This window comes from Sinohyriopsis cumingii, chromosome 17, assembly GCF_028554795.1.
Source record: "Sinohyriopsis cumingii isolate HCF-2022 chromosome 17, ASM2855479v2, whole genome shotgun sequence".
Classification (NCBI taxonomy): Eukaryota; Metazoa; Mollusca; class Bivalvia; order Unionida; family Unionidae; genus Sinohyriopsis; species Sinohyriopsis cumingii.
Window position 1 is genome coordinate 121,649,139 of NC_142977.1, and position 22,017 is coordinate 121,671,155.

Here is a 22,017-nt window from a genome sequence, read left to right on the forward strand (position 1 = left end):
TGTATACTTAATTACTAGGATCATTTAGTGCGTAGAATTACCTTTGTAGTGTTCATTTACAGGCATATTTGAGTAGTATGTAGAGAATTATGTAGATTGTTAGCTTGTGGTCAAAATTACTTTTATAATTTGCTAATAGGTTAGGTTATGATTGACAGTGCCAAGTCTACCATTTTTTCTTTGTATTGTATTAAATACTTTATAAAAAAAACAGACAAGTTCTTTTCTTTTTTTCAGATTTGAATTACCCATATTTTTATGAAAAGATAGCTTATTCTCAATTAGGTGACATTGCTTTTTTTGGTAATGTGCACTGAGGACATCCAAACACACTTTCTGAGTCTAAAAGAACCCCAACACTGTTGGACAATATGACAGGTATGTAAAATTTAATGGGAAAAAGAAATGGGGGAGGGGACACTAAGTAGAGCACTGCCAGTCAGTTTATACAAGTGTAAATTTCAAAGCCTATGCAGCCATTGACTTGTGTTATGGCTTGTTCAAGCTCAGTGAGTTTACAAAGTAAATTAACTTGGCATATTGTTGATGATGACTAATAATGGAATTATGCTTACCTTATAGATGTTATTGGTGTTGTCAAGGACCACCAGGTTAAGACAATTGGAAAATGGAGCAGAATAGAAGTTCAGATTGTCGATCAGTCCAAAAATATGGTACCACTGACATTAAGTATGAAAGATGTAAGTGATTTTTTTTCATGTTCCCACCGATAGAAGTAGGGACATCTTATTTATATTCTCCAGCCATCTGTCTGTCTGTCATAGAAAGTTTATTTGCACTGTTATGCAAAAGCACTTAGACAACTGAAATTTTATCAGCATCATTCTATGCTTATGTAGATGACTTGAGTAGATTTTCCTGCTTTTATTTTGCATTTTTTATATTTATTTTGGGGGGGGGGCTTGGATCATTTTTATTTGAATACATTAGAATGATTACCCAAAGAACCATTTGATATAAACAAAGGTAATTTTTTAGGCTTATGTATATGACTCTGTAGATGACATAAAAGCAAATGTCATTTTCTTTAATTTGGCAGGGGGTGGGGGTGAGTTTATTTTATGGCAATAAAAGTTAAAGGATCAGATGCAGAATGTCATTTATGTTCATGTGCTTGGGTCAAAGGTTAAAAGATCATAGGCAGAATGTCATTCATGTTCATGTTCTTGGGTCAAAGGTTAAAGGATCATATGCAGAATGTCATTCATGTTCATGTGCTTGGGTCAAAAGTTTAAGGATCATTTGCAGAATGTTTTATTCATGTTCATGTGCTTAGGTCAAAAGTTCAGGGATCATTTGCAGAATGTCATTCATGTTCATGTGCTAGGGTCAAAAGTTAAAGGATCATATGCAGAATGTCATTCATGTGCTAAGGTCAAAAGTTAAAGGATCATATGCAGAATGTCATTCATGTTCATGTTCTTGGGTCAAAGGTTAAAGGATCATATGCAGAATGTCATTCATGTTCGTGTGCTTAGGTCAAAAGTTAAAGGATCATATGCAGAATGTCATTCATGTTCATGTTCTTGGGTCAAAGGTTAAAGGATCATATGCAGAATGTCATTCATGTTCATGTGCTTGGGTCAAAGGTTAAAGGATCATATGCAGAATGTCATTTATGTTCATGTGCTTGGATCAAAGGTTAAAAGATCATATGCAGAATGTCATTCATGTTCATGTGCTAGGGTCAAAAGTTAAAGGATCATATGCAGAATGTCATTCATATGCTAAGGTCAAAAGTTAAAGGATCATATGCAGAATGTCAATCATGTTCATGTGCTTGGGTCAAACGTCAAAGGATGCTTGGGTCAAAAGTCAAAGGATCATATGCAGAATGTCATTTATGTTCATGTGCTTTGGTCAAAAGTTAAAGGATCGTATGCAGAATGTCATTCATGTGATTAGGTCAAAAGTTCAAGGATCATATGCAGAATGTCATTCATGTGCTTGGGTCAAAAGTCAAAGGAACATATACAGAATGTAATTCATGTGATTACGTCAAAAGTTCAAGGATCATATGCAGAATGTCATTCATGTGCTAAGGTCAAAACATAAAGGATCATATGCAGAATGTCAATCATGTTCATGTGCTTGGGTCAAAAGTCTAAGGATCATATGCAGAATGTCATTCATGTGATTAGGTCAAAAGTTCAAGGATCGTATGCAGAATGTCATTCATGTGCTAAGGTCAAAAGTTAAAGGATCATATGCAGAATGTCAATCATGTTCATGTGCTTGGGTCAAAAGTCTAAGGATCATATGCAGAATGTCATTCATGTGATTAGGTCAGAAGTTCAAGGATCATATGCAGAATGTCATTTATGTTCATGTGATTAGGTCAAAAGTTAAAGGATCATATGCAGAATGTCATTCATGTTCATGTGCTAGGGTCAAAAGTTAAAGGATCATATGCAGAATGTCATTCATGTTCATGTACTCGGGCTAAAGGCTAAAGGATCATATGCAGAATGTCATTTATGTTCATGTGCTTAGGTCAAAAGTTAAAGGATCATATGCAGAATGTCATTCATGTTCATGTACTCGGGCTAAAGGCTAAAGGATCATATGCAGAATGTCATTTATGTTCATGTGCTTAGGTCAAAAGTTAAAGGATCATGTGCAGAATGTCATTCATGTGATTAGGTCAAAAGTTCAAGGATCGTATGCAGAATGTCATTCATGTGCTAAGGTCAAAAGTTAAAGGATCATATGCAGAATGTCAATCATGTTCATGTGCTTGGGTCAAAAGTCTAAGGATCATATGCAGAATGTCATTCATGTGATTAGGTCAGAAGTTCAAGGATCATATGCAGAATGTCATTTATGTTCATGTGATTAGGTCAAAAGTTAAAGGATCATATGCAGAATGTCATTCATGTTCATGTGCTAGGGTCAAAAGTTAAAGGATCATATGCAGAATGTCATTCATGTTCATGTACTCGGGCTAAAGGCTAAAGGATCATATGCAGAATGTCATTTATGTTCATGTGCTTAGGTCAAAAGTTAAAGGATCATATGCAGAATGTCATTCATGTTCATGTACTCGGGCTAAAGGCTAAAGGATCATATGCAGAATGTCATTTATGTTCATGTGATTAGGTCAAAAGTTAAAGGATCATATGTAGAACGTCATTCATGTGCTAAGGTCAAAAGTTAAAGGATCATATGCAGAATGTCAATCATGTTCATGTGCTTGGGTCAAAGGTTAAAGGATCATATGCAGAATGTCATTCATGTTCGTGTGCTTAAGTCAAAAGTTCAAAGATCATTTGCAGAATGTCATTCATTTTCATGTGCTTAGGTCAAAAGTTCAAGCATCATATGAAGAATGTCATTTATGTTCATGTGATTAGGTCAAAAGTTAAAGGATTATATGCAGAATGTCATTGATGTGATTAGGTCAAAAGTTAAAGGATAATATGTAGAATGTCATTCATGTGCTTGGGTCAAAAGTCGAAGGATCATATGCATAATGTCATTTATGTTCATGTGCTTTGGTCAAAAGTTAAAGGATCATGTGCAGAATGTCATTCATGTGATTAGGTCAAAAGTTAAAGGATCATATGTAGAATGTCATTCATGTGCTAAGGTCAAAAGTTAAAGGCTCATATGCAGAATGTCAATCATGTTCATGTGCTTGGGTCAAAGGTTAAAGGATCATATGCAGAATGTCATTCATGTTCGTGTGCTTAGGTCAAAAGTTCAAGGATCATTTGCAGAATGTCATTCATTTTCATGTGCTTAGGTCAAAAGTTCAGGGATCATTTACAGAATGTCATTCATGTTCATGTGCTTGGGTCAAAGGTTAAAGGATCATATGCAGAATGTCATTTATGTTCATGTGCTTGGGTCAAAGGTTAAAAGATCATATGCAGAATGTCATTCATGTTCATGTTCTTGGGTCCAAGATTAAAGGGTCATATGCAGAATGTCATTCATGTTCATGTGCTTGGGTCAAAGGTTAAAGGATCATATGCAGAATGTCATTTATGTTCATGTGCTTGGGTCAAAGGTTAAAAGATCATATGCAGAATGTCATTCATGTTCATGTGCTAGGGTCAAAAGTTAAAGGATCATATGCAGAATGTCATTCATGTTCATGTACTCGGGCTAAAGGCTAAAGGATCATATGCAGAATGTCATTTATGTTCATGTGCTTAGGTCAAAAGTTAAAGGATCATATGCAGAATGTCATTCATGTGATTAGGTCAGAAGTTCAAGGATCATATGCAGAATGTCATTTATGTTCATGTGCTTAGGTCAGAGGTTAAAGGATTATATGCAGAATGTCATTTATGTTCATGTGCTTAGGTCAAAAGTTAAAGGATCATATGCAGAATGTCATTCATGTTCATGTGATTAGGTCAAAAGTCAAAGGATCATATGCAGAATGTCATTCATGTTCATGTGATTAGGTCAAAAGTTTTTTACTTTTGTGTCATTTAAACAATTTGTGTCAGCTTTTCAAGTATTTGGTGTTTTTTTTTAGCTCAGATTATCATAGACCAGAAGAATTTATGGGATGGTTTGGTAATTCTTGGTCTTCCCATTAGCACAAGTTTGTTATGATCAGACATTACTACTCCTAAGCTGCTTAGAGGATTGGCATGAATATTTGCAGTCTGATTCATCCCATGGTCCTAAATGAGAATGGTGCTGCTCTAATATCTAATATTGCTGCCAGTCAGCAGCCATCTTGAAAATCTAAAGCGCTTTCCGTTACAGATCACTGCCATCTCACCTCTGTCTGCGTGGGTTCGAGTCTAGGATTTGGCCAATGTGGGTATGTGAGAAAGCTTGCCAGTAGCTTCTCGTGGGTTGGTGGTTCTTCCCGGGGTTTTCCCGGGTTCTTCCTCCACCATTAATACTGGCTGCCATGCATAGCCTATCTTGTGCTGAAAAATGGCGTTAAACCCCATAACAACAACAACAACCATCTTGAAAATCTTGTTTTTAACATCAATTGTCACTATTACTTTCTTTACCTTTTTTGGACTATAAATAACATTTTTCAAATCAGAAAATTCCATCGTTCTATTTGATTGAAAGTTCAAAGACAATCATGAGCAGAAAGAACATGACCCAGTCAGTTTATGATAATATCATATACACATGCTCTAAAGCTTTCTTTCTTAAATGTCATTGTTCACATTGGATGTGTTCATTTTTGTTTATGGACAAACTGCCTTTTCTCATGTCCCATGATGCATTCTGGCATTTAGATCTGTTTGTTCATACATGTATTATTCTAGTAAAAATACTCTCAATACATTGTAAATTGAGTGTTTGAATAAATGTTATTGTTAGATTTGAGCTATATGTTGTGCCATTTTATCTGTTGATACGATTTTTATAAGACTTTGGTATAAATTGCTCAAATTATATTATATCCTTCCATTTCTTTGATAATAGGTAGGTAATAGTAACTCCTATATGCATCCAATTTTAGTACCCCATATCATCAGTATAATTTATTTTGTGAGTTTCCAGAGTTTTAAGGCAGGTATTATTTACAAATTGCTTCACATCCAGAATTTTTGTGGCCTCCATATCTATATTAAATAAAAGAACATGCTTAATTGCATTATTTCATAGGATTGAATATATAAGACACTCTTCTGAGCTCTCACACCATTCATTATCATTAATAGTCTTGTAGAGGTCACACACCATTCATTCTCATCAATAGTCTTGTGAAAGTCACACACCATTCATTATCATCAATTAGTCTTGTGGAGGTCACACACCATTCATTCTCATCATTAGTCTCGTGGAGGTCACACACCATTCATTCTCATCAATAGTCTTGTGAAGGTCACACACCATTCATTATCATCAATAGTCTTGTGAAGGTCACACACCATTCATTCTCATCATTAGTCTTGTGGAGGTCACACACCATTCATTCTCATCAACAGTTTTGTGGAGGTCACATAGCATTTATTATCATCAATAGTCTTGTGAAGGTCACACACCATTCATTCTCATCATTAGTCTTGTGGAGGTCACACACCATTCATTCTCATCATTAGTCTTGTGGAGGTCACACACCATTCATTCTCATCAACAGTCTTGTGGAGGTCACATAGCATTTATTATCATCAATAGTCTTGTGAAGGTCACACACCATTCATTCTCATCAATAGTCTTGTGGAGGTCACACACCATTCATTCTCATCAATAGTCTTGTGGAGGTCACATAGCATTTATTATCATCAATAGTCTTGTGAAGGTCACACACCATTCATTATCATCAACAGTCTTGTGGAGGTCACACAGCATTCATTATCATCAATAGTCTTATGAAGGTCACACACCATTCATTATCATCAATAGTCTTGTGAAGGTCACACACCATTCATTATCATCATCAATATTTTTTTATTGCTTTCTGTTTCAGGAACTTTTCTTTTGTAGGAATAAAAATATGTCAAAAAAACCAGATTCTTTCAGTAGCTTCACTCCCTGTCAAGATCCCCAGTCTCAGTATCTGTGCTGGGATGATCAAGTTATCATTCTGAGACTGCCCAGTTAGGACTTTCCAGTCTTTTTGGCTGCTTCTAACTTGGGTACCCAAGTCACAGTGATTAACGCTCAATTAAGCAGTAACTAGGTGGCAGTTATTCAGTTCTTAATTTTTAGACAATATTTTAACACTCCTAACCAGTTTATTATTCTTAGCAGTACCTCCAGGAGTAATTCCATAACTGTCTTAGCAGTTATTTAGCAGTTGCAAGTAACTGTTAAGGGAAAATTTGGCAGTTTTTAGATTTACAAGTATCTTGCTGTTTATTTTTTTGCAGTTTCCACTAACAGTAAAGCAACTGCTAAAAATGGTTATAATGAGATCATTCTGATAGCATTTATTATTTGTATTTCCATTCTTATGGATCTATGAATATGTTGAATAACAAATCCATTTAAATCTCTAAAGATGGAACATTGTTTGCAAAAAGTGGACTGTTTGCTAGGAATGAGCTGATATATGTTAATTGTCGGTTAGAGCATCTGCCTTGGATGCAGGAAGTTGCGGATTTGAAACCCAGCCGAGTCATGCCAACAACGTTTTATAAAAATGGTACTAACAACAGCCTTGCTAGGTGCTCAGCATTAAGAAGTTAGTGTTAGGACTGGTCAGCCTGGTGTCAGAATAATGTGACTGGGTGGGACATCATGCATGCTAATTGTCTCCGGCATGATGCCCCAGTGCTAGACATCACTATAAACTGCCATACTGCAGACATCATAGAAATATAACTTTTTTAAAGCTAAATTAAAAATCCAAATCACACACACATGTTCACTGTCATATGTTATGCTGAATATAGGCCTGGAAAGTTTGCCACAAACTTAAAAGGCATTTCTCTGCATATTCTAATTTATCCCGTGCCTAAGTCATATATTTTTACATCTGTCCCTAGTAAAAATGAGACTAAAATATCCTTATTTCACGAAAACTTTTGGTACTTCACAAAATCACAGGGATATTTTATGAAACTGTTGTATTATAGTATCAGTCTGGAATCAGGTGTCATTGTTTTTTTAGTAAGACTGTAAGTAGTGTAGTGATAACTGTACTGTGTTGAGCAAAGTGATGACAAGGATATTTTCTCTGAATAAATGTGAGGGTTTGAGGGGGGGTAATTGAACTCCTTTTTATACAAAGGTATATCATGTTTTTGCCTGTACAGGATGACTGCTTTCTGGTGCAGATTTGTAGTATAAAATTTTTTTTTTGATTCAAAGGTAGAGAATCTTGACTTGAGTGGAAACCCAGTGATTGCAGTCAAAGGAGCATGGCTGAAAAATTCAAATGGTAAGTATCATTATCAGAATAATTATCCACATGTTTTTGGTTATATACCAGAAGATCTTGTGGGATGGCTGATGTCTTTCATCCTTCCATCCAGTAACACAAATTTGTTATTTCAGCTCTTCCTAAGCTACTTACAGAAATGTGGCGAAACTTTGCACATGCATTCATCCCAAGTTCTAGTTTGTCCTAAATGAATATAGTGCTGCTGAAATATTCAGTATGGCCACCAGAGCAGCCATCTTGAAAATGTTATTGCTCCTCGTACTGAATGTTTAGTTTCATTTAGCTGAAATGCGATATAATCCAGGAATGCCAGAATCCGATTAAGTTGAAGTATGCTTCTTTCATGAAATGAATAAAAATATATTAATATTGAAGAATGTGTTGAGTCAGTTTCATTTTATACAAGATACTTATAATCATTTTAACAAATTTCAGCATTCCTGACTTCCTTCACATTCCATTCAAATGAAATGTAGGCCAACATAACTTGAAAGTACATTGAGTTGCTTGTGTGAAAATATGAATTTATTAGAAAAAAGACATCATAGTAAGTAAAGTCTGACTAAAACATTATGACTTTAATTTGTAGAAAAAGTTTTGATATGGGCTGCCAAGAGTATGATATATGCCTGAAAATTTGACTGCTGGTTCTGATATAAGTCAATATCAGAACATGCTAAACAGGGGTTATTCAGACAGTAAGACCTTGATCCCCAAAATATAAATACCAGGGTTGATGTCACACATTATAGGACTAGTGTTATGTATATTTGATTTAATATATATTTATTTCAATTTAATTGTTTGTCATTTTGTTTTTTTGTTTTTTTTTCATTACATGCTATTGTAAAGTAAATTTATTCATTAGAGATGATACTTTTTCAGAAAATACTTTGACCTTGACTGATCGTTTTATAAACACGAGGTGTTGATCTAGATCCTGACCTTGACTCAAAATTAGTAGGAACCATGTAAATATGCTATATTTTTATTTTTAAATGATTGGTTGTTGTCGAGGTCATGATGGGACTACGTGTTTAAGATGTAAACAAATTTTTGTTTATTTCTTAGAGCAAAATGATTCGTTTTCGTCAGAGCCACACTGGGTGGACTTGATCTTTAACAAGTACCTAATTTCTTTGAGCTTCAAGAACATGATCATGTGACCCCCTTTTTATGCTTTAGAGAATTATTCTCAGTAGAAGTTGGGCTGTTAAACTGGAAGTTGAATATTGTTCTGTTTGGAGTTATTTCAAATGACTTGGATTGGAGTTGTTTCAAATTACTTTGATTCAAAAGGATTAATTCTGTTTTTTTCTTCTGGAAAATACATGTGCTTACCATTCCAGATCACTGCCATCTCACCTCTGCCTGCGTGGGTTTGAGTCTCATGCTCGGCTAGTGTGGGTACATGGGAAAGCCTGCCAGTAGCATCTTGTGGGTCAGTTGGTTTTTCCCTGGGTTTTCCAGGGTTCTTCCTCCACCAGTTATACTGGCCACCATGTATAGCCTATCTTGTGCTGAAAAATGGTGTTAAACCCTAGAACAACAACAACAACAACATGTGCTCGTGTGAAATTCTTAATCAAACACAGTTCTTATAAGAAAGTTATTTAGATTTCCAAAACCGGAGTGATAATTCTTGTTTCTACAAGGAATTGTAGAATTCAACACTACAGATTTCAGCATACATCATCGTCTTCAATCTGGAATTCTTCATTGGGATTCGAACTTGAAATCAGAGGAACATTTTGTTATTAGGACTGCTAAAATTTTATTCTTGGATTATTTTTGGATTTGATTCTATAAAACCGTAAGTTCAGATTTTTTTTAATTTTTACAGAATTTTTCCAGGGAAATAAATTATTGTATTTTTTTCAAAGCTTCTTGTTATCACTCTTTCTTGTGTTACTGTTTATTAAAGCCTAAACACTTGATGTAAGACTAATCTGAAAGTGGAATAGTCTTAATTAGATGCAGCCTTTTCATTAATTTAGTAGTTCAAAGGTAATGCAAGTGTCATTTGTGTTCAGTCTTTGCACTCATTAGAGACTAGATGGTAGTGTTGATCAAACTTCTCTGAAGATTTTGTTAAATTGTTCTCAGCATAGAAAAAGATCTCTCTGTATCTGCATTACTGTGGAGGAAAATCAGACATGGAGATCTGAAGACAAAATACCTGCAGCTACAAATGGCTGATTGTGCTCAGCAATGAAATTGCAGAAAGGTATTTCATCTCTTGTGACATGGTCTGTCAATGATTGTTTAAACATGTTAGTTACCTTTGAGACTGAGCTCTGCATGCCTGCATTGTCCTGGTGCTAGGTGGTGTTGGTATGTCAATCATGGATGTCATACACTCCAGAATGTCTTATGTCAGTATGGTGTTTTCAGTATGTACAAAGAATAAAATGCACACACTTTCTGCTTTGCTTCACAAACTCAAACTCTGTCAACCAGATGTGCTGAAATTTAGTTTTGCTGGGCTTTGCTCACTTCACATATGGCTCATCCTACCTTGAACTGCAGCTGCATCTTGACATTTTGCCTTCAGAAATGATTCATAGTGGTATGCTGTTTTGACTACCAATAGAATCTTGTCTGCTGTTTTGGCTGCCAATAAAATCTTGTCTGCTGTTTTGGCTGCCAATAAAATCTTGTCTGCTGTTTTGACTACCAATAGAATCTTGTCTGCTGTTTTGGCTGCCAATAGAATCTTGTCTGCTGTTTTGGCTGCCAATAGAATCTTGTCTGCTGTTTTGGCTGCCAATAAAATCTTGGCTTTCATTTTATATAAGGAGTAAAAACCTACTTCAACGAAATGTTGCTGCAAATTATGAACTTGCCAGGAGTCTTTAATAAAGAGGCTGGCATTCTCACTAAATGCATTGAACATGCCAGGAGTCTTTAATAAAGAGGGTGACATTCTCATTCAATGCATTGAACTTGCCTGGAGTCTTTAATGAAGAGGGAGACATTCTCATTCAATGCATTAAACTTGCCAGGAGTCTTTAATAAAGAGGGTGACATTCTCATTCAATGTATTGGACTTGCCAGGAGTCTTTAATAAAGAGGGTGACATTCTCACTGAATGCATTGGACTTGCCAGGAGTCTTTAATGAAGAGGGAGACATTCTCATTCAATGTATTGAATTTGCCAGGAGTCTTTAATAAAGAGGGTGACAGCCTCATTCAGTGCATTGACGTGCAATATGTTTTGTTCTTCAGCATGCATCTCTTTGATTTGCCTAACTTCAAACAATTTGGGTTCCACTTAATGTATTTTACCTATACAAATTAGACACAGAATCCCCCACGTCATGCAATCTGAACACACTGGTCACTGAACACTGGACCTGGTGAATCTCTGCCTGATGTAGATACAACAAATGTATGTTTATAAGTAATAGTTACGCTATGCCTGATCCAAGTTGATTTCATTTAAAATATTTACATGTTACTCAGTAAAGCATATGGGTGCATGCTGAAGTGCACCTGTACATGCAGTCCTGATTATTTCAAAAAGATCATTGCATTATGACATCATCAATATGCTGTCACTATTTACCAAGGTATGTCATAGCACTATAAGCTGTCAGATAGATTTTATGGAAAACGACTAAGATCCAACTCCAGTTTATTTCTTGGATTATTCACTGATGATACTACAATAAATATAATCATTGAAAATCCAAATGAGGCTAGTTGAATCCCAAACTCAGACATTCAGAAATTACAGGACTAGTCCTGTCTTTGGCTAGTGATCTTCAACCAAGACAAAACATAGTCAGTGCTCATAATATGAAAGCAAAACTCAAATAACCATCCTAAACTGCAGATGTCCAATAAAGATATTCAAGAAGAACTCAAACATGAACACTTAGATATTGTCTTGTGATGCTACATTGCAGGCTTATGCCATGCATTTGTCTGAAAAGGCCCAGGAGAAAGTAAATATTTTTAAAAATTTGAAATATTGATTGGATCACTTGTCCTTTTAAAGGATGTATACGTCTTATTTACTTCCTGTGTTTAACAATGCTAATTGTATCTGTGATAATTTTAATTTGCAATAAAAATATAATCACTTGAAAAGGTAAACCAAGAGTGTGGCTTGGGCATTATTATATGAAGAAACTGGGTGGGATAACCCGAGTCATTGATGCTAAAGCATAAATTAATTCAGTTGTTTAAAATGTACATGGCTTGGCTCCAAATTACTTACAAGATATAATTCAGCCTGTTGTTGTTAATAATGATACCTACACCACTCGATCATCAAATACTGTTCAAACTCCTTTGTGCCAAAAAACACTTTATCAGAATTCATTTCTGCCTTTCACAATTCAATTGTGGAATGTGTTGTTGCTTGACATAATTAATAACCCGTCCATTGCAAATTTTAAACTTATCTGAATTAGGACAAACATAAAATTCCTTCATATTATTTTGTTGATGATCGGATTAATCTATCAAGTTCAGCATACATGCTTGAGAAACAAATGCAGTAGTTTAAATAAAGATTTATTTCTAAATCATATTTCTGATAATAAGTATTTTACATGTAGAAACAGCTGAACACGTTTTGTCAGAATGTCAGAAATATACAACTCTCAGACATTGTGCTTTTCACATTACCGACCCAACTTACAATTAAGACATTATTATTTGGCAGTCCAATATACCACTGAAATCAGTATGCAATTTATTGATGGCAGTGCAAACCTTAATAAAATTATCAGATCAATTTTAATTTAACACACAGATCACAACCTCTCAAGTGTATTCCATCCTTACTTTTAACAATTAAATGATATTTGAAATAATTACATATATTAGAAATGTTCAAGTATACAATTTGTATAAGATTTGTATATGATTTATCTACTTTAAGTCATTAGACAACTATTGATTGTTAAAGTTACTCTATAATAGGGGAGACAGTTTTCAACATGCTTCCAGCTTTCTACTGAATCCTCATATGGATTATGTTGTTATATATGAGACATGAAAATGTTATCTTGAATACTGTTCAAACAAACTAATAATGGTGGGGAATACAAGATTTTAGTAATTTTTGTAAATATGGACCAAACTTTGTGGAAGACTTATTGCGCAAGTTAACATATTAAAATTGGGTCAAAGTTAGAGTCACTGTGGCTAAAAAATGAAAAATTACCATTGCACGAAAATTAAGTTCTCAACTATATACCTTTAACAATTTTTGGGGATAGCTTATATACTTTAGGTAAGAAAACAATCCTGTTAATGTTAGAGTCAAGAGGTCAAGGGCACTCTGTGAATGAAAAATTGTTTTTGCATAGTAACTTAAGTTCTATGTCACATATCTCAACAGATGTTGGGGGGGGGGCATGCACTTAAAATATTCAAAATGGCTAGTGATGTTAAAGTCAAAAGGGCAAAGATCAAGGCCATCTTGACTTTAAAATAAGTCTTGCTCTAGAGGAAGTTTCATGATTAAACTTTGTGAATAGTTTGCACTTAAGGTAGTGAAGAAACCTGTATATTTTAAAGTTTCATGGTTCAAGGTCATGGGAAATTCTGATGCTTTCTGCAAAGAAAGTTTAGTTCAGTACCTTAACCAAAGATTGAAGTCACTGAAATTCATTGGTCAATCATCTCCAGAGACAACCATGCTGTACTAGTCCCAATATAGATGACTATTGAACAGTTAAAGTTAAGGCAGTGTATAATGTACCAGTTAGGATGTTTTTTAACTTTTTAAAATGGGAGTTTGTACTGCTGCCTAACATGTCAAAACTGCCATTGACTTGAGCATTTATGCCCCCCCCCCCCTACAGATTTAGAGCAAGTTCATGTAATAGAATTTCTTCATTGAATAATCTTGATATGTAATCCTTTTCTTCATTGTTGTTTTGATAATAATAATTACATGCATTTTTTTGGCAGGTCACATATACTTGAAGAAGATGCCAAACACCAAAATAAAAATTAACCCTGAGAGACGTGAGACAGATTTGCTCCTAAGGTGGTTTGCAAGGGAAGGACATCAAACTGAATTTGAGAAGATATAATTCAAGAATAGTTAGTATAAATTTTATATAAGTAGGAATAGTTGTGCAAGTAGTTTTTCAATGGATAATATTAGGTGAAAGATTGTTAAAACATCTTTCTTTCACCTGTTGTCACCTCCATTGGAAATGGGTAGGATGTACGTCAGTCAGTCTTTTCATTCCCTTGGAGCTATGCTGTCAAAACTTAGGGATCATGCACAGTTTCTACTATGTTCTCCAGAATTTTTTCTATAATCTGTTAGCAGCAGGAAGGGGGGGGGGGCAGGGGTGAACTGGCTTCTCATATTTGCTTCATACATACCAGGTTTTAAAATTCCAACGTGATTCTGCCTGATGATCACATTTTCACATTTTCCCAGATTGCAAAGCTATTCTGGTTTATGGATTGATGATGCTTGTCCTGAAGTTGATGCTTTCATTTGTCCTTCTGTCCATCAGATGACACAAATGAGGTTAGGGTTTTACCTTTTGTCATTATCTTAGATGCTGTTGCTTGTAGAGTCACATGACTTGATTTATAAAAGCTTTATGAGGAATAGTAAAGTCATTAGTGAAAACTATGTCATTATGACCTATATTTCATTGTTTATAATCTTGCCACACTGCCATTGGAAGTTTTAATCTCTTTCATTATTTTTCTGGCAAAATTTGGTATGCAGTGAAACTAAAATACCTTGAGACCAAATTTACTATTTGGTTTTGAGATTGATTTAGTTTACGGAGGGTTTTGCAGACGTGACAGAAACATTTAGTCTTATAAGTAATTGTGTGACGAGAGAGGGAGAGGCAGAGAGAGAATGTAATTATGAGAGAACATCTGTATTGTTTTCGGTTTTTCTCACATTTAATAAAACATTGGCTGAACAACATATGTTCCATCTGAAAATCACACCCAGTCACATGAATAAATATTTTTTCACACAGAAATATTGTCCTTATCTCAAGAAACATTTAAAGTTTGAAGTACTTGTATAACTATTCCTTTAAGTCCATTAGAATTATGAATTATAATCCTTACAATTCATAATGTTCCTGTGCCTAACACAGCTCAACAATATTTTCTAATTATGAAAGTTTTGGAAATTTTGAGCTGAAATCTTTATAAATAAAAGTTGTAATGAAAAGCATACAATGATCATTTTATTTGAATTTTTTTCCATTTACAGGATGAAAGATCTTGATCAAGAGTTACTTCTAGTGACAGGATGTTGAATTGTGACAGGATGGTGAATTGTGACAGGTTGTCACAGGATGTTGAATTGTGACAGGTGACAGGATGTTGAATTGTGACAGGATGTTGAATTGTGTTCATGGTCATCAGATAAACAATAAAGAGAAAATAAGAGCAGACATGGATCTTTCAATTGTTGACAGAAAAATGAAATTGTTTGTTTATGTATAATATACATTTATCAATAATATGCTGTGCACATTTTAAAATAAATGAAATAGTTTTTGCCTGATGAGAATATTGCTTTGATGATAATAAGAGAGAATTGTAAATGACTTAAATAAATGCATGTCTTATGTAAGAAAATACAGTGGATGAATTTGTACAGATCTGCCGATGTGTTCCATACATTTCCCCAAGACTGGCTTTGAGCTTTACTGGTGATAGTGTCCATTATTTGATGCACAAATTTCTTATTGCTTGTTGGATGGATGGTAATAACAACATGAGGTTTGACTGAAGACTAATTATGATATCTTGTTGGATGCATGGTAATAACAACATGAGGTTTAACTGAAGACTAATTATGATATCTTGTTGGATGGATGGTAATAACAACATGATGTTTAACTGAAGACTAATTCAGTTGGTGACTAATTATGATACCTTGTTGGATGGATGGTAATAACAACATGAGGTTTAACTGAAGATTAATTTTGATATCTTGTTGGATGGATGGTAATAACAACATGAAGTTTAGCTGAAGGTTAATTTTGATACCTTGTTGGATGGATGGTAATAACAACATGAAGTTTAACTGAAGACTAATTATGATATCTTGTTGGATGGATGGTAATAACAACATGAGGTTTAACTGAAGATTAATTTTGATATCTTGTTGGATGGATGGTAATAACAACATGAAGTTTAACTGAAGATTAATTTTGATAGCTTGTTGGATGGATGGTAATAACAACATGACGTTTAACTGAAGACTAATTCAGTTGGTGACTAATTATGATACCTTGTTGGATGGATGGTAATAACAACATGAGGTTTAACTGAAGATTAATTTTGATATCTTGTTGGATGGATGGTAATAACAACATGAAGTTTAGCTGAAGGTTAATTTTGATACCTTGTTGGATGGATGGTAATAACAACATGAAGTTTAGCTGAAGGTTAATTTTGATACCTTGTTGGATGGATGGTAATAACAACATGAAGTTTAACTGAAGACTAATTATGATATCTTGTTGGATGGATGGTAATAACAACATGAGGTTTAACTGAAGATTAATTTTGATATCTTGTTGGATGGATGGTAATAACAACATGAAGTTTAACTGAAGATTAATTTTGATACCTTGTTGGATGCATGTTGATAACAACATGAGGTTTAACTGAAGACTAATTATGATATCTTGTTGGATGGATGGTAATAACAACATGAAGTTTAGCTGAAGGTTAATTTTGATACCTTGTTGGATGGATGGTAATAACAACATGAAGTTTAACTGAAGACTAATTATGATATCTTGTTGGATGGATGGTAATAACAACATGAAGTTTAACTGAAGACTAATTATGATATACTATTGGATGCATGGTAATAACATGAAGTTTAACTGAAGACTAATTATGATATCTTGTTGGATGGATGGTAATAACAACATGAGGTTTAACTGAAGATTAATTATGATATACTATTGGATGCATGGTAATAACAACATGAAGTTTAACTGAAGACTAATTATGATATCTTGTTGGATGCATGGTAATAACAACATGAAGTTTAACTGAAGACTAATTATGATATCTTGTTGGATGGATGGTAATAACAACATGACGTTTAACTGAAGACTAATTATGATATCTTGTTGGATGGATGGTAATAACAACATGACGTTTAACTGAAGACTAATTCATTTGGTGACTGATTATGATAGCTTGTTGGATGGATGGTAATAACAACATGAGGTTTAACTGAAGATTAATTTTGATATCTTGTTGGATGGATGGTAATAACAACATGAAGTTTAGCTGAAGGTTAATTTTGATACCTTGTTGGATGGATGGTAATAACAACATGAAGTTTAACTGAAGATTAATTTTGATAGCTTGTTGGATGGATGGTAATAACAACATGAGGTTTAACTGAAGACTAATTATGATACCTTGTTATTCCTAAATGAAAATAGTGCTGATCTTTCATCCTGCAGCTTTCCAGTCAATCTGAAATAGTGTAGTGATACCTTTAATATATATGAAATCAAAAATTAGAGATGAAAATGACAAAGCCAAGATGTTGATCTAGATTTTTCTTATACTCTACATCAATTTATAGAAGGATGACAAATTTACAAAATTAGCGAATTCAACTTAACTCCATATTGAATTATAGGCTGGAAAATATGTTTCATTATGGGATGGATTGTTTTACTTCATGAAGTAAGGATTTATTATGTATTTTAGAAATGGATTGCTTTGATTCATGTAGTAAGGATTTATTATGTATTTTAGAAATGGATTGTTTTACTTCATGAAGTAAGGATTTATTATGTATTTTAGAAATGGATTGTTTTACTTCATGAAGTAAGGATTTATTATGTGTTTTAGAAATGGATTGCTTTGATTCATGTAGTAAGGATTTATTATGTATTTTAGAAATGGATTGCTTTGATCCATGTTGTAAGGATTTATTATGTATTTTAGAAATGGATTGCTTTGATCCATGTTGTAAGGATTTATTATGTATTTTAGAAATGGATTGCTTTGATCCATGTTGTAAGGATTTATTATGTATTTTAGAAATGGATTGCTTTGATCCATGTTGTAAGGATTTATTATGTGTTTTAGAAATGGATTGCTTTGATTCATGAAGTAAGGATTTATTATGTGTTTTAGAAATGGATTGCTTTGATTCATGTAGTAAGGATTTATTATGTATTTTAGAAATGGATTGCTTTGATTCATGAAGTAAGGATTTATTATGTGTTTTAGAAATGGATTGCTTTGATTCATGTAGTAAGGATTTTTTATTTATTTTAGAAATGGATTGCTTTGATCCATGTAGTAAGGATTTATTATGTATTTTAGAAATGGATTGCTTTGATCCATGTTGTAAGGATTTATTATGTATTTTAGAAATGGATTGCTTTGATCCATGTTGTAAGGATTTATTATGTATTTTAGAAATGGATTGCTTTGATCCATGTTGTAAGGATTTATTATGTATTTTAGAAATGGATTGCTTTGATCCATGTTGTAAGGATTTATTATGTATTTTAGAAATGGATTGCTTTGATTCATGAAGTAAGGATTTATTATGTATTTTAGAAATGGATTGCTTTGATCCATGTTGTAAGGATTTATTATGTGTTTTAGAAATGGATTGCTTTGATTCATGTAGTAAGGATTTATTATGTGTTTTAGAAATGGATTGCTTTGATTCATGAAGTAAGGATTTATTATGTATTTTAGAAATGGATTGCTTTGATCCATGTTGTAAGGATTTATTATGTATTTTAGAAATGGATTGCTTTGATCCATGTTGTAAGGATTTATTATGTATTTTAGAAATGGATTGCTTTGATCCATGTTGTAAGGATTTATTATGTATTTTAGAAATGGATTGCTTTGATCCATGTTGTAAGGATTTATTATGTATTTTAGAAATGGATTGCTTTGATCCATGTTGTAAGGATTTATTATGTATTTTAGAAATGGATTGCTTTGATCCATGTTGTAAGGATTTATTATGTATTTTAGAAATGGATTGCTTTGATCCATGTTGTAAGGATTTATTATGTATTTTAGAAATGGATTGCTTTGATCCATGTTGTAAGGATTTATTATGTGTTTTAGAAATGGATTGCTTTGATTCATGAAGTAAGGATTTATTATGTGTTTTAGAAATGGATTGCTTTGATCCATGTTGTAAGGATTTATTATGTGTTTTAGAAATGGATTGCTTTGATCCATGTTGTAAGGATTTATTATGTGTTTTAGAAATGGATTGCTTTGATCCATGTTGTAAGGATTTATTATGTGTTTTAGAAATGGATTGCTTTGATTCATGTAGTAAGGATTTATTATGTATTTTAGAAATGGATTGCTTTGATCCATGTTGTAAGGATTTATTATGTATTTTAGAAATGGATTGCTTTGATTCATGAAGTAAGGATTTATTATGTATTTTAGAAATGGATTGCTTTGATCCATGTTGTAAGGATTTATTATGTATTTTAGAAATGGATTGCTTTGATCCATGTTGTAAGGATTTATTATGTATTTTAGAAATGGATTGCTTTGATCCATGTTGTAAGGATTTATTATGTATTTTAGAATTGGATTGCTTTGATCCATGTTGTAAGGATTTATTATGTATTTTAGAAATGGATTGCTTTGATCCATGTTGTAAGGATTTATTATGTATTTTAGAAATGGATTGCTTTGATCCATGTTGTAAGGATTTATTATGTGTTTTAGAAATGGATTGCTTTGATTCATGAAGTAAGGATTTATTATGTATTTTAGAAATGGATTGCTTTGATCCATGAAGTAAGGATTTATTATGTATTTTAGAAATGGATTGCTTTGATTCATGAAGTAAGGATTTATTATGTATTTTAGAAATGGATTGCTTTGATCCATGTTGTAAGGATTTATTATGTATTTTAGAAATGGATTGCTTTGATCCATGTTGTAAGGATTTATTATGTATTTTAGAAATGGATTGCTTTGATCCATGTTGTAAGGATTTATTATGTATTTTAGAAATGGATTGCTTTGATCCATGTTGTAAGGATTTATTATGTATTTTAGAAATGGATTGCTTTGATTCATGAAGTAAGGATTTATTATGTGTTTTAGAAATGGATTGCTTTGATCCATGTTGTAAGGATTTATTATGTGTTTTAGAAATGGATTGCTTTGATTCATGAAGTAAGGATTTATTATGTATTTTAGAAATGGATTGCTTTGATCCATGAAGTAAGGATTTATTATGTATTTTAGAAATGGATTGCTTTGATTCATGAAGTAAGGATTTATTATGTATTTTAGAAATGGATTGCTTTGATCCATGTTGTAAGGATTTATTATGTATTTTAGAAATGGATTGCTTTGATTCATGTAGTAAGGATTTATTATGTGTTTTAGAAATGGATTGCTTTGATCCATGTTGTAAGGATTTATTATGTGTTTTAGAAATGGATTGCTTTGATCCATGTTGTAAGGATTTATTATGTGTTTTAGAAATGGATTGCTTTGATTCATGAAGTAAGGATTTATTATGTATTTTAGAAATGGATTGCTTTGATCCATGTTGTAAGGATTTATTATGTGTTTTAGAAATGGATTGCTTTGATTCATGAAGTAAGGATTTATTATGTGTTTTAGAAATGGATTGCTTTGATTCATGTAGTAAGGATTTATTATGTATTTTAGAAATGGATTGCTTTGATTCATGTAGTAAGGATTTATTATGTATTTTAGAAATGGATTGCTTTGATCCATGTTGTAAGGATTTATTATGTATTTTAGAAATGGATTGCTTTGATTCATGAAGTAAGGATTTATTATGTGTTTTAGAAATGGATTGCTTTAATTCATGTAGTAAGGATTTACTATATGTTTTAGGAATGGATTGTCTAAATTCATGTTGCTAGGTTTTACATTAGATATGCTAGAACTTTTCTACTCATATGATATCTCAAAGTACATTTATTCTCATTTCATGAAAGGTTTGTCAACTTTCTGAATCATTTCAATACAGTCATAAAATAGAAAATATTTTAATTTTTAAACTGTGTTAGTACACTTTTTTAAATTAAACCTTTTTCATTTCTATATGTGTCAGTTAAGGTAGATGTCATAATTTTTACATACATATAAAATTCGCAAATAAAACTTAAATTTTTGTTTAAGAACTGATCTAGTGAAACATAAATCAAAACCTCACTTGTTCCTAGGAAGGTATGGGATCTTTCTCTTTGTTCCAGAAAACATAATTTGACCTAAAAATCCCTCAAGGTTGTATAGACGTAGTGCTGAAAATGGTTTGATCCAAGGCCTCTTCTTAGGAAGAACAAATTCGGATTTAGAATGGGTCAAGGAGGTGCAAGGCTCATGGCCCTCATTAAGCAACAAGCAGATCATGTCTCATTGAAAGGGAGAGCAGCAATCATGTTCTGATGAGGGCACCTCCATCAGACCAGAATCATCTGGCAAGTCTTTGGCTGACAGTTTTGGTAGGCTCAAATAAGTTCATGGAGCAACCAGTTATTACATGTTTAGGGTCTTTCAAACAATAACAAGAAAAAGGTGAAGACAACAAGCTTTGTAAAAGTTATCAAATAATTTATTTCCCTAGAAAAAACAGGTAAAAATGGGAAAATAAACTTAGGGTTTTATGAATCGAATCCAAAAATAATCCAAGAATTAAAAAGTAGAAGTCCTAGTAATAAAATGTCCTTATAAAATTATGTTCGAATCAGAATGAAATCGAAAAAGTCAGTTTAGTACTGATGTGTCAACAGTTCTTTGTTGAATCACAGAAAATAATATTCCAGTGTTTGAATTCTGTAAATTTTGATAATTGTCTTTGTCCAAGAATTAATTTAGAGCACAAAAGTATTTCCAGGGGAAAATAATCTATTAAAATGCAAATAATTGGAAGAAAAAAAATAAAGATTAAATTCAAACTGGTCACAACAAAACACATGCACGTGTCAAGTGTTAAGGTCAGAATAAAATTACTTCCCAATACATCAATATTAAATCTGGCTACTGTGCAAAACAGATGCACTGATGCGAGTTAATCTTCCGGTAAAACCAGAATTTAAAATAATTGTACATTTTACTTGTCATGTACTTCAAGTACGGCCTCGATTTCACTTTATTAATCTACTCTAAGAAGGAATCTTTTTTTTAAAAAAATTGTTTCT

The 22,017-nt window shown here is 33.0% G+C and overlaps 1 protein-coding gene across 6 annotated transcripts in view; it reads left to right on the top strand.

The window, feature by feature from the left end:
* Positions 1–17,616, top strand: part of LOC149779782 (uncharacterized) — a 108,320-nt gene extending 90,704 nt beyond the window's left edge. For 2 of the 6 annotated variants that reach the window (XM_089940641.1, XM_089940643.1), the window contains exons 10-14: positions 583–701; positions 7,768–7,837; positions 13,772–13,906; positions 15,063–16,974; positions 17,048–17,616. In XM_089940641.1, coding sequence (XP_089796767.1) covers positions 583–701; positions 7,768–7,837; positions 13,772–13,896 — 314 coding nt within the window. In that variant the 3' untranslated portion in view covers positions 13,897–13,906; positions 15,063–16,974; positions 17,048–17,616. Of the gene's footprint in view, positions 1–237; positions 379–582; positions 702–7,767; positions 7,838–13,771; positions 13,907–15,062; positions 16,975–17,047 lie in introns of those variants that run through there. The other 4 variants (XM_089940646.1, XM_089940644.1, XM_089940642.1 and 1 more) reach the window with 3 other exon arrangements.
* Positions 17,617–22,017: the final 4,401 nt, after the last annotated feature.